At 37.7% G+C, this 12,138-nt stretch overlaps 1 protein-coding gene across 1 annotated transcript in view; it reads right to left on the bottom strand.

The window, feature by feature from the left end:
- LOC134221888 (uncharacterized) overlaps positions 1 to 12,138 on the bottom strand; it is a 51,436-nt gene that overhangs the window by 35,782 nt on the left and 3,516 nt on the right. The window contains exons 4-6 of the mRNA XM_062701055.1: positions 1,268 to 1,447; positions 781 to 1,198; positions 554 to 720 (exon numbers count right to left, since the gene is read on the bottom strand). Of these exons, the coding sequence (XP_062557039.1) occupies positions 554 to 720; positions 781 to 1,198; positions 1,268 to 1,447 (765 nt within the window). The remainder of the gene's footprint in view (positions 1 to 553; positions 721 to 780; positions 1,199 to 1,267; positions 1,448 to 12,138) is intronic.

The following is a 12,138-nucleotide window of genomic DNA, read 5'->3' as shown; positions in this document are numbered from 1 at the left end:
AAGTAAGGGGCGCCCAATAACGGTTTCGCCAAGGGCGCTGAGAGACCACGCTACGGCTCTGCCGGTCATATATAAGTTACTGTGATTTATGTGCAATATGTGTGCTTCTCAGGTCGCTCGCAACAGATTGCATTCGACGCAGAATCTTGTCCCATTGTTTCCTATAGAAACTTGGCCGGATCGTACAATTGGGTCAAAAGTTATGGCGAAAATACTAATTTTAAAACTACAAAATAAAATACCATTTTTTGCTCTTATGCTCATCCGATTTGTTTGCAACAAATTGCGTTTGGCGAGAATTTTTTTTATGCATATAAACAAATATGAAAAATAAGACCAATCCACATATTGGTGTTATTTTAGATTTTTCCAAACCTTTTGAACGAACGAGAAAGGCACCATCACCGCTAAGTGGATTAATCTGTTTTTTTTTTTACCAATATTACACAAATCCATCGCCATGAGGCTCTGCGTATTATCAGCGTTTATTCACTACTTTTTAAAAGAATATAAAAATACTGTCTGCTACACCATATTATTATTGCGCCACCACCGGGGTGAACTGTCGCCGCTCCAACATTATCTTCGGTTCATCTATCATCTTCAACAAAGCTTCAAACTGAAACCGCATATTTTCAAAGCGTCCTTGCGTTACCAGTCTAAAATGTCGCAACAAATGTACCAAAATGATCTTCATGCTGTACATAGCGTATCGTGACCCTGTAATAGAATAAGCATAAATTGAAATCATGCTGACCCCCTTGGTTTTGTATATTTTACCGATGCAGTTACGATTTCCGCTACTGAATGGAATAAATGCAAAAGGATGTCGACCTTCGCTCCGCTCGGGTGAGAAGTTTTCCGGATCGAACTTATCCGCATTGGGTCCCCAGATGTCCTTTCGGCGGTGCATATTGTAAATACTGACTACCAAAATGGTCCCTTCCGGAATCGTTATCCCTTCCAGCTCCGTATCAGAAGTAGTCATGCGCATAATGTGCGGTCCGATCGGAAGCAACCGCAAGCACTCCTTTATGAACATTTCCATGTACTCCAACTGGCGCAGATTTTCCATGCTGACCTCGATCTCACCCGGAAAGACTTCCATGGTTTCCCGGTAAACTTTTTCCTGCAGCTCCGGATGGAAAGCCAGCATCAGAGAAATGTAACCAATCTCGTTGCCGGATGTGTCACTGCCCTACAAAAGTTACCGTCAGGAAAATTATGAATAAGGTTTGAAAAGAAGGATTGAGCGGAAGTATATCACCGCAACGAGCATTGTGTAGACGTTGTGTAGAATTTCAATTTCCGAGAAGTTATTTCTTTCCTGTTGGTCGAGCAACTGGTCCACAAATATCTGTGGCTTCCGATAGCCGTCGCACTCAGTGTCACTGGTTTCAAGGGAAAGGGCTTCTTCCTTGCGGCGCACCATCGCTTTTTGGATTATCTGAAAAGTGGAAACGAAAAAGTGAAAGTCGTTATGCTTATTCTGGCTTATAGAGTTTGGTATTTCGTGAACACGACGCTGTTGGTAAATGAAAAGTTTTTCAAACTGCCGCTGCAGCAAGCTTCAAATAAGTGCGTAAATCCGCTTTCTGTCGAAGATCCGAGGATAAGGAATTGTTTATTAAGGGTTCCATCGGTTTAACTGGAACTTGCTTCATAAATCAACGAGGTGGTGTAATGGTACAACTCAATAAGGCCGTTACAAATTGTTACAGTACAAATCGATAACATTTGTGACCAGATAAATTTTGTGTGAGCGCGGGACAAAAAAAAAGTTCATAGTTTAATATGTTTTAGTAATACGCTTAAATCAAATCTTTCAATATTTGAATTGTTACCAAGGCTTAATTTCCTAACAAAACGGCAACTCATTTTAAAAATCAAAGCTTTCTTCAATGTAGCCGCCATGAAGTTTCGTATAATTTTGAAGTTCAGCGGTTCCCTGTCCGATGTCTGCAAAACTGTTGCAACTATTGCAGTTAAAAAGCGTTGCAGTTAAATGACTTTCAGCTGTTTATCGTCGTTAATCTAAATTCGATTAATTTAACGGAGAATAACACGTAGAATTCAAGCAATGATCCAAACCGCGAGTCGAGTAATGAACGATTCTCTGTGCCATGAGTCGGGTGGTGTTTGACTCGCGCTTGATTTAAATTTTGGATTAGACTTAAGAATTTGAGTTTTTCGCAACACTGCTATCGATATCCAATATCAACACAGTAAAGGTCTTCTTCTAACTGGGATAGATTTTTTGTAAGATTTTAGTCCGCATGGCATTTAAATGGAATGGAATTTTGAACGTTCCGTGTCGAAATCCAAGCAATTACGCAGCAGGAAATACATGGAAGCAAAATCTGCTTACAAGATTCCCAGGGTAAGAGGCTTGGGTAAAACACACTATAGAGATAGTCTAGTCTGAGTCACAGGAAAACATCTTGATTTCTATGCCTTAAAAAACGTTAGTCTTAGCCAAAATAATAAACTTTAAAAATCTTATTATTTATTTTAAAATACTAAGTAATAGCTAATAATGTATTCTATTTTTCTGTATTTCGCAGGACATTATCGAAAAATAAGTTGAATGCGGCACGTTTCGCGGGACGCTTTTCAGCGCGGGACAAATAGTGAACATGCGGGACTGTCCCGCGAAGCGCGGGACATTAGGTAAGGTTAATGGTTTGGGAAAAAGGAACTCAATAATGCAGCGTACACACCAGTCAAGCAGTTTGACGAACATTGACTCCGCCCCCAAGAAAACGCTTCGGTTGCTGCTTTGTTTGAACGTGTGTGAAGTTGTTCGAACAACCATTTGACAGTTGGCTTAGGGAATTTCAGAAGATTTTCCTGAAACAATGTCCGAAGAATATTTCGTAGGAATTACGACCAAGTTCCGATGGAATTTCTAAAAGGATTTCCAATGAAATTCTTAAGGACGCTCCTTACGGAATCCAAATTTATAATTACTCGCGTTTTCAAGGACACACCACTCGATACGAAAGAAACGCACAACTGTCATTTTTAATATTTTACACATGCTGCGACGCAGCAAATGTGAAATAATGCGTTTCTTTCGTATCGAGTGGTGTGTCCTTGAAAACGCGAGTAATTATAAATTTGGATTTGGATATCGAGTGGTGTGCCCTTGAAAACCCGAGTACTTTTAAATTTGGATTCCGTGAGGAGCGTCCTTAGAATAATTAGTTATGGAATTTTCTAAGAAATCTCGGAAGGAATTTCTGAAGAAAATCTCAAGTCGCAAGTATTGAACCTCAGAAACCGGATAATGAACATTCACCGAAAAACGCCTTTCGTAAGGACTGATAAATTGCAAGTAAGTACTATTTCACAACACTACCGTCTACGTATACCGAACCCAATTAGGAAAGTACGACAAGAATAATTAATCGCATGGTTGTTTTTAAACAATTATTGTCTTAGGTATTGTACAAAAACTAAATGTGCTAATTTTTACGCGTTTTATGAGGTCGTAGGTATAGAATGAAATTTATTATTTTTTGCCTAGCATACCAGACAATGAGTTAGTGCCGATCAAGTCATATCCAGGAGCTGAGGATATTCGTTATGTCGGAAAAGTCCGGCAGCTAATGCTAACATTGAAAAGTTCTCTACAATAACTGGAAAGGAAGAGCGGTACCTCGTGAGTGGCTCTGGACATAGACTGCAGTAGATTGATAACTTCAAAGATCCTTCAGCGTAAATTAACTTATTTCACAAACTATGCTTGCAACACAAATATGAGAAGTTTTTTTTTATTATACTGATTACGATTAAGAACTCTCACGATTAAGAAATTAAACCTTGCTTAAAAACGCATTGGCGGTAAACCAATTGACACGAGTATAAATATTTGATGTTCAACTAGACAGAACTTAAATATTTCCAGATCCGGGTCATTGGACAAACTGATCAATGAAATTGGGTTTTAAAACATCCTGTTGATACACAATCTGAATGATTTCATTATAGAACTACAAATAAGCTACATCAGGTAAAACAGAATGTCTAAAAATGACATGCCAGATCGTCTCTTCTACTAAATTTGACTTCCTACAGCATTCCTCAACGTTTTCGTGTTGTATACAGTGTCGTTAGTTATTTGTCCCAATAACCTGTTCCAGGCATTCTTTTTTTTTTGTATCTGAGAAGAGTTCGCTCCGACACTTTGTTCACATATTCCACCCCAGTTGAGCGCGTCAACCAACTCCTTTAGTTTCCTCTATCATTTTACTAACAATCCAGTTCAATAGCGTAGCATTGATTAAAACCCTTTCATTTAAAATAATTACTGATGGAATCTTTTCATTTAAGTGTAGAAATGGTTGCATAAGCGCACCAAATAAATCAATTAATCCAACTGCTCCTGTATGCATTTCTATATCCTTATATATGCTTGTGAACGGCTGGACCGAAAGATCCGGATTCTGTCCGGATATGCAAGATTCAGTTATTTCTATGATCGTAGAATTTGTCTATATTTCCAGAAATTTAAACATTGAAGAAGAGAGAGTTACGTAGATTATTGATCGTTCATTCATGGTATAATTAGTAATACAGTCAAACCTCCATGAGTCGATGTTCTATGACTCGATATCGACTCATGGAAGAAAATTATGCCATATAAAAAATATTTTTTGGGTTGCTGTGATGGCTCCTTCAAACAGCTTTCCAAAAGTTTTCTATTCCACATCTCGATATTTCCATGAGTCTATGGTCTCTTCAATATCGACTCATGGAGGTTTTACTGTATCACTATGGCGAAGGTGGCGTTCTTGAGGATGAATTCAGCGGAGTTTGTGCTGTTTGGAAGGCATATCGAGTTTGTTAAGTATTTTGATTATTTTCTATGTGATTACTTCTTTTTCAAATTCACAATGTATACTGCTTTTCACTCATATCGACTAATTAATGGAACCGAGGACGGAGCTCTTTTTTAAAAGCGAAGGTGGGTTGAGTACAAAAACAAAGCTTTGAAAGAATTGGTACAATAAAAACTGTCATATACTGTACATAGTAGTATTCGTGTCGTATTTATAAAAAAAAAAACATAAAATATTAGAAGGGTGGTTCAAAACACGCCCACTCGATTTCGTCCCATGCTAAGAGTGTCCTCCAAAAACCGAATTGAAGAAAAGCTAGTTGAGCACAAGACGGTTTTTTATTCTCCTACTTTGTATCTTTTAAATCGCTGGAACTGGAAATGGACTTCCATACCGTTTCCATTACTATTCCTATACCTTAAAACTTGAGTATTCTAACAGTAATCTGCTAGAATTGGAAATGAAACTAAAGAGCTCGTTTCCTACATCAAATTAAAAATTCCATCAGATGCTTTCTCCTATCTATCACATTGGCAGCTCGTTAACCAAGACGGGACCTCTGCCCCTCGAACCTAACTCAAAAATTCCAACAAATTCCGCATGAACTCGTGGCAATTGCAGAGGTATATTCGGCTTGCAGTGGGCGAGTGATTGCATCATCATTTCCTCCCCCTTCCCTACATTGACTTGCATTCTGACGTGGCAGGCGCCAGTATGACCTAACAAATGAGATCACCAGTACTTGTACATTGAAGATGTGAGCAAGTCCCGTGCAAACATCTGTTGGTTCCCTGTGCAAGAACAACTGATCTGGTCATAATGGAGTAGCAACTACGAGCAGTCAATCAAGCTCAAGCTAATTTTATTTGCTAATTATCTAACACATGCATTCATCTCTTAGACTAGGTATTCCGTGTTTTCTTAACACTATCATCATTATTTGCTATGTTACAGTTTTAGCTATTATTAATACATTTCAATTGCCTCTGGCAGTTAGAATTTTTCCTCTGGTTGAATTGAACCATGCAGGAATTACAATGTTTTTAAGTTAAACTAAAGCTAACCTAATTTATACTAAGGGTACAAGGAGCTAATAGTTGCAATAGAAGATTGCAACGATTTTTGTCTAAAATTGGAAATTATTTTGTTGGACATTTGTTGCAATGTCTCAATATTAGAAATTCTTTGAAGTTCATTGGTACTATACCACGGAGGCAACTTCAGAATCATTTTCAGAATTTTATTTTTTCTGGTATTGCAGCAACTAGTCCATATTGGCACAGCATACAACATGGCCAGGTCTTAAAATTTGTTTGTAAATCAAAAGTTTGTTCTTAAGACAAAGTTTTGATTTTCTGTTTATAAGTGGATATAGACACTTAATATATTTGTTAATTTGGCTTGAAGGCCTTCAATGTGGTTTTTAAAAGTTAATTTTTGATCTAGCAGAAGTCCTAAATATTTAGCTTCGCTAGACCAAATAATTTGAACCCCATTCATAGTGAAAATATGTCTGCTAGAAGGTTTCAAATAAGAAGCTCTTGGCTTATGTGGGAAAATTATAAGCTGAGTTTTGGAAGCATTCGGGGAAATTTTCCATTTTTGCAAGTAAGTGGAGAAAATATCCAAACTTTTTTGCAATCTACTACAAATGACATGAAGGCTTCGCCCTTTGGCTGAGAGACCTGTGTCATCGCAAACAAAGATTTTTGACACACTGGTGGTAAATCAGGTAAGTCAGAAATAAAAATGTTATACAATATGGGCCCCGGTATGCTGCCTTGGAGGACACCAGCCCTTACAGGTAATCTATCAAATTTGGAATTCTGATAGTTTACCTGAAGTGAGCGATCTGATAAATAATTTTGGATCAGTTTAATGATGTACAGAGGAAAATTAAAATTCATCAATTTTACAATCAAACCTTCATGTCAAACACTGTCAAATGCTTTCTCTATATCAAGAAGAGCAACTCCAGTCGAATATCCTTCAGATTTGTCGAGCGAAATTAAATTCGTAACTCTTAATAACTGATGAGTGGTTGAATGCCCATGGCGAAAACCAAATTGCTCATCAGCAAAAATGGAATTGTCATTAATATGAACCATCATTCAATTTAAAATAATCTTTTCAAACAGTTTGCTTATTGAAGAAAGCAAACTGATTGAGCGATAACTAGAAGCCTCAGCTGGATTTTTGTCCGGCTTCAAAATTGGAATAACTTTGGCGTTTTTCCATTTATCTGGGAAGTATGCCAATTGAAAGCATTTGTTAAATAAATTAACCAAAAAGGATAAAGAGCTCTCAGGAAGTTTTTTGATAAGTATGTAGAAAATACCATCATCACCCGGGGCTTTTATATTTTTTTAATTTTCTAGTAAAAGATCTCACTTTATCCAAATTAATTCCCAACGAAGGGTCAAAAACATTCTCTTGATTGAGAATGTCTTCGAAGCTCCGTGTAACCTGATCCTCAATTGGACTAGTGAGACCTAGACTAAAATTATGGGCACTCTCGAACTGCTGAGCAAGTTTTTGAGCCTTTTCACCATTTGTTAATAAAATTTTATTTCCCTCTTTAAGCGCTGGAATTGGCTTTTGAGGATTTTTTTTAAAGAATTTTCGTTAATTTCCAAAATGGTTTCGAACTGGGATCCAACTTCGAGACATTGTTCTCAAAGTTGGTATTTCTCAGAATAGCGAAACGTTTTTTAATTTCATTTTGCAAATCTCGCCAAATAACTTTCAAGGCGGGATCGCGAGTTCTTTGGTATTGCCTTCGCCTCACATTTTTAAGACGGATCAGTAGCTGAAGATCATCGTCAATAATAGTGGAGTTGAATTTAACTTCACATTTCGGAATTGCAATGCCTCTGGCTTCAACAATTAAATTTGTCAAAGATACGAGAGCATTATCAATATCACTTTTGATATCGAGAGGAATATCAACATCAAAATTCCTATCGATATACGTTTTATATAAATCCCAATCAGCTCTATGATAATTAAAAGTAGAGCTGATTGTATTATAAATGGCTTCTTGTGAGATTTCAAATGTCACAGGAAGGTGAACAGAGTCAAAGTCAGCATGAGTTACCAATTGGCCACACAGCTGAATCCGTTAAAACCAAATCAATTGTCGAAGAATTTCGAGTGGATGAAAAACAAGTTAGGCCATTGGGATATTGAATAGTACAATATCCCGCAGAACTACCTTCAAATAAAATGTTGCCGTTGGAATTGCTTTGAGCATTATTCCATGAACGGTGTTTGGCATTGAAGCTTTCAACAAATTCTTTTGCTGCCCATTACATTGAAAAGGCAAGTAGGCTGCAATGAAGGAAAATTGTCCAAAACTTGTTTCAACAGAAACTCCCAAGGTTTCAAAAACTTTGGTTTCGAACGAAGAAAATAATTTATGTTTGAAACTAGAGTTTCCATCCCGGGACATCCCGGGACAAAAAATCCCGGGATTTAGGAAAATTCGGGATTTCCCGATTTTTTTGAAATTATTTTTGATTATTTTTGAAATCCCGAAAATCCCGGGATACCCGGGACATAAAAAACTATTTCATTTCCGGTTCGCAAACAGTGTAAATTTTTCTTCTTACAAAAGTTATTCGTTTTGAACACGAAACCCAACTTAGGTGATAAACTCATATCATATTTTTATACCTCCCATCAGACATGATCTATATTCCAAGTTCGTTTATTTGGTAGGCTCAGGCATGTATACGGAGCCAAGGTTATTTGTGATGCACAATCGATATCATCTTATTAATAAATTAGTAAGAAAAGAACAGACATGAAAATATCGGGGATAGTTAATAGAACACCTCCACAAAAAATATTAGATTCCCCTATACCACTCAATGGATGGCTGCTGACTGATACTTTTGCCAGCAGCTACAGCTCTCTATTAATTAAACTACAGTACAAGATCAGCTACATATTTTTGACGCCTGCTTTCTACTCATCTCCCGTCTACAGCGAGGTTGGGTACACTAGCTGATATTCGCCTTGCTAATTTCCTCGCGCCGCCCAACATTGAGTCAGTCTTCCTGAGCTTCATGCCTCCAAAACAATTCTTGATCCAATTCATGTCCTTCCAATCGACGTTCGTACAATAAACTTTCCAGCACATGCGCAAGTATAAGTGGTCCGACCCCGATGCTATGCCTATTTTTTTTTTTGCTGCTGACCAGCTCCTGACAAAAGCTCCGCTTGGACTCTTACTGACCAATTAACAAGCTACCGAAAGTTCGAACCTCCCACTAAATTCTGTAAGGTGCTACCCATGACTTTCGCAGCCAATGCATGATCCCACGAAGCCACGAGACTTATGCTCGATTACGTTTCTGTAGATAATCCATCGACACTATGTTTAAGATCCGAAATCTTCCCGGACCATAATCTGTTCCAGGGTTGTTAATCGATAAATTATCGTCGTTAATTTAACGCCAACTTCGATAACGGTTGTACGATGATGTTTCGTTGACGATAAAGTGAGCGTTGATTTAATGTTATCGTTATCGAGTACTCGTTGATTTATCGATAATTATTGAGTTAACTGTAACGTATACTACAGTTAAAAGTACAAATATTCTCAAGTTGGTTTTACAAAACCTATTTCAAATATTGCATCACCTTCAAATATTCAGAATCGCGTTTAAATCGTGGATTTAATTGGAATTCGAGAAGGTCACCGAATTTACCATTCATTAAATTTCTTACATAGCCTTAGTTTCCCATAGTAAATAATTTGAGAATATTTTTAATGTCTTAACTGTTTAATTCAGTATGATTAACAAAACTTCTATTTTGAAGATGCAAAGCACCCAGTTCAACGAGTATTTTATGACCAACAGTGAGGACAAAATTCCTCAGCCTAACCAAATCATACTGAATAGGGGACGAGGTTAGTTCACCAATTCATTGAGAGTATTTTTTCTCGGTGCTAGAATGCATTAATGCAGGTCACTGCATCAAATATTGTTTTAGAGCTTTCTAAAACATGAACTTCACCCCTGAACATTGAATAAAATCGTTTTTAAATCAAAAAATCAGTTTTCTAAGGAAACATCGAAAAATCCCGGGATCCCGGGTATTCCCGGGATATACGAACAAGTTCATCCCGAATCCCGGGACAACGAAAATGGCCGGGAAATGGAAACTCTATTTGAAACGTCTATTAATGACGATGGCGACCCCACCACAGGCGCTGTCAAGACGATCATTTCTGTAGATAAAATAATTTGGATCTCTTTTAATGGAGAGTCCTGGTTTTAAATAAGTTTCTGTTATAATGGCAATATGCACATTATGAACATTTAGGAAGTTGAATAATTCATCTTTCTTACCCTTTAGAGAGCGGGCATTCCAATTTAGAACTTTCACACAATCATTTAGATCCATTAAAACGGAGTCCGATAACAATTTTTTGTGCGTACTTTATACCAACCTGAACAGCTTCAGGTATGATCCGTGGAAGGTCGGTTGCCATATTGACGGCCATCGCGGTACTCTTCCAACTATGTCCTTAAAGCTCATCATATTCAATTCGACAGGATTACAGTTCATCAAATTCACCTTTATCATTATGTATACTTTTAAAATGGGCAATAACTATAGAGCCAAACCATGTAGCAAGCAAACACTTTACAAAATTTAATTGATTTTTTTGTATTTATGTATATTTAATGCGGAATGCGTTGCAAAACTAATGTTATAAATTAATTTAAGTTCGGTTCAAGTTACGCGTTTCTCGGTAGGCAAAACTTACCAAGCTTACATTGTAATGAATGTAATGTAATGAATGAAAGTTGATAAAGTTCTTGAGTGTGCGTCGGTTCGATCGTAGAAGCGCGATCCTCAGTATGCAGAAGCCACTGTGCCTGCATTGTATTAGTTTTTCTTTGTCGCGATACCATGAAAGTAAAAGAGTTTTTAAAATAGTGTTCACTTAAAAAGTAGAACGATCTCGATGCCTCAGATTTTTGTTCTGCTTTGTGCGGTAAGTTATTCAAATAATTAAGTGCACGATCGGACGTGTTTGTTTAAAACGGTCTCGAGATCACGGATTTTTTGTTCTACTTAGTGCGGTCAGTAATTGAACTAATTAGTGCGCGATAGTCAAACTACACGTTATACACAGCATGCCGTTTACCAAGACGAACCCCGCTACATGCCCTACCCCATATTTTCCAACATCCCAGTGATTTCTCGTGGAAGTGTAGATGACTCGTCGGCTTCCATCAAAGCAAGTATCACGTCAACATTTTCCTACCCAGTCATTAATTGACCTGCATTCGGACACGGCCGGCGCATTGCTTTATATTGGATCACCAGTTTTTACACATTGTTAGTCCCAAACATCATCTGTTGGTTCTCTGTGTAATTACAGCTGGCCTGGCAATAACGGAGTAGCAACCGTGGGCGGGCAATCATGCTCATGCTCATGCTCAAAATCTCAAGTCGCAAGTATTCCTTAAGGATTTTTTAGGGTTTTTCTAAAGGATTTTTCGAAAGGATATCTTGATGTATTTCCAAAAAATGTCTGGATCTATCTACAAAGTAATTTCCTGAGAATTTTCCAAAAGAATCCCTGGAGGAAATTCTGAAGCCAGTCTTGGAGGATTTTATAGATAAATTGTTTCCAAAAGAAAATTTACGAAGGATTCTTAAAAGAAATTCTAAAGGACTTTCTGCAGAGATTCCCGAGAGAATACGTAGTAATCTCTGATGGTCTAAAGCAGCGGTTCTCAACCTTTTTCTTGAGAGGTACCCCTTCAAACTTTTACATTAATTAAGGTACCCCCTTTTTTTGCTATAGATGAAAATAAGCGTAGATTAGATATATGAAAAGCACCTGAAAACTAAAGGAAAATATGACTCTACAGGAAGCTGGGTGAATTTTTCATAATTCCGTGAAAAATTCCAATTTATACATCAAGCCTTCTGAGCCTCCTGAAGAGAGGTTTCAGAACTTCTTGAAGGCGGTTTACGAGCCACTAAAAGGAGGCTTCTGAGCATTTTGAAAGTATTCTTCCAAGCTTGACTTGAAAAAAGACTTCCGTATCTCTTGAAGGGAGGCTTCCAAGCCTATTGAAGGGAGGCATCCAGGCCTTTTGGAAGGCGCTTTCGAGCCCTTGAAAGGGGACCTTAGGGGCTCTTCATAGGAGGCTTCCGATATTCTTGAAGATAGGCTCCAAAGCCTCTTGAAAACGGCTTCGAGGCACTTAAAGGGAGGCTTTTGAGCCTTTTGAAAGTACGCTTTTAATCCTCTTGTAAGAAG

Source organism: Armigeres subalbatus, chromosome 3, assembly GCF_024139115.2.
Source record: "Armigeres subalbatus isolate Guangzhou_Male chromosome 3, GZ_Asu_2, whole genome shotgun sequence".
NCBI classification, from domain to species: Eukaryota; Metazoa; Arthropoda; class Insecta; order Diptera; family Culicidae; genus Armigeres; species Armigeres subalbatus.
The sequence above is the reverse complement of the archived record's forward strand: the minus strand, read 5'-3'. Positions and strand labels throughout refer to the sequence as shown.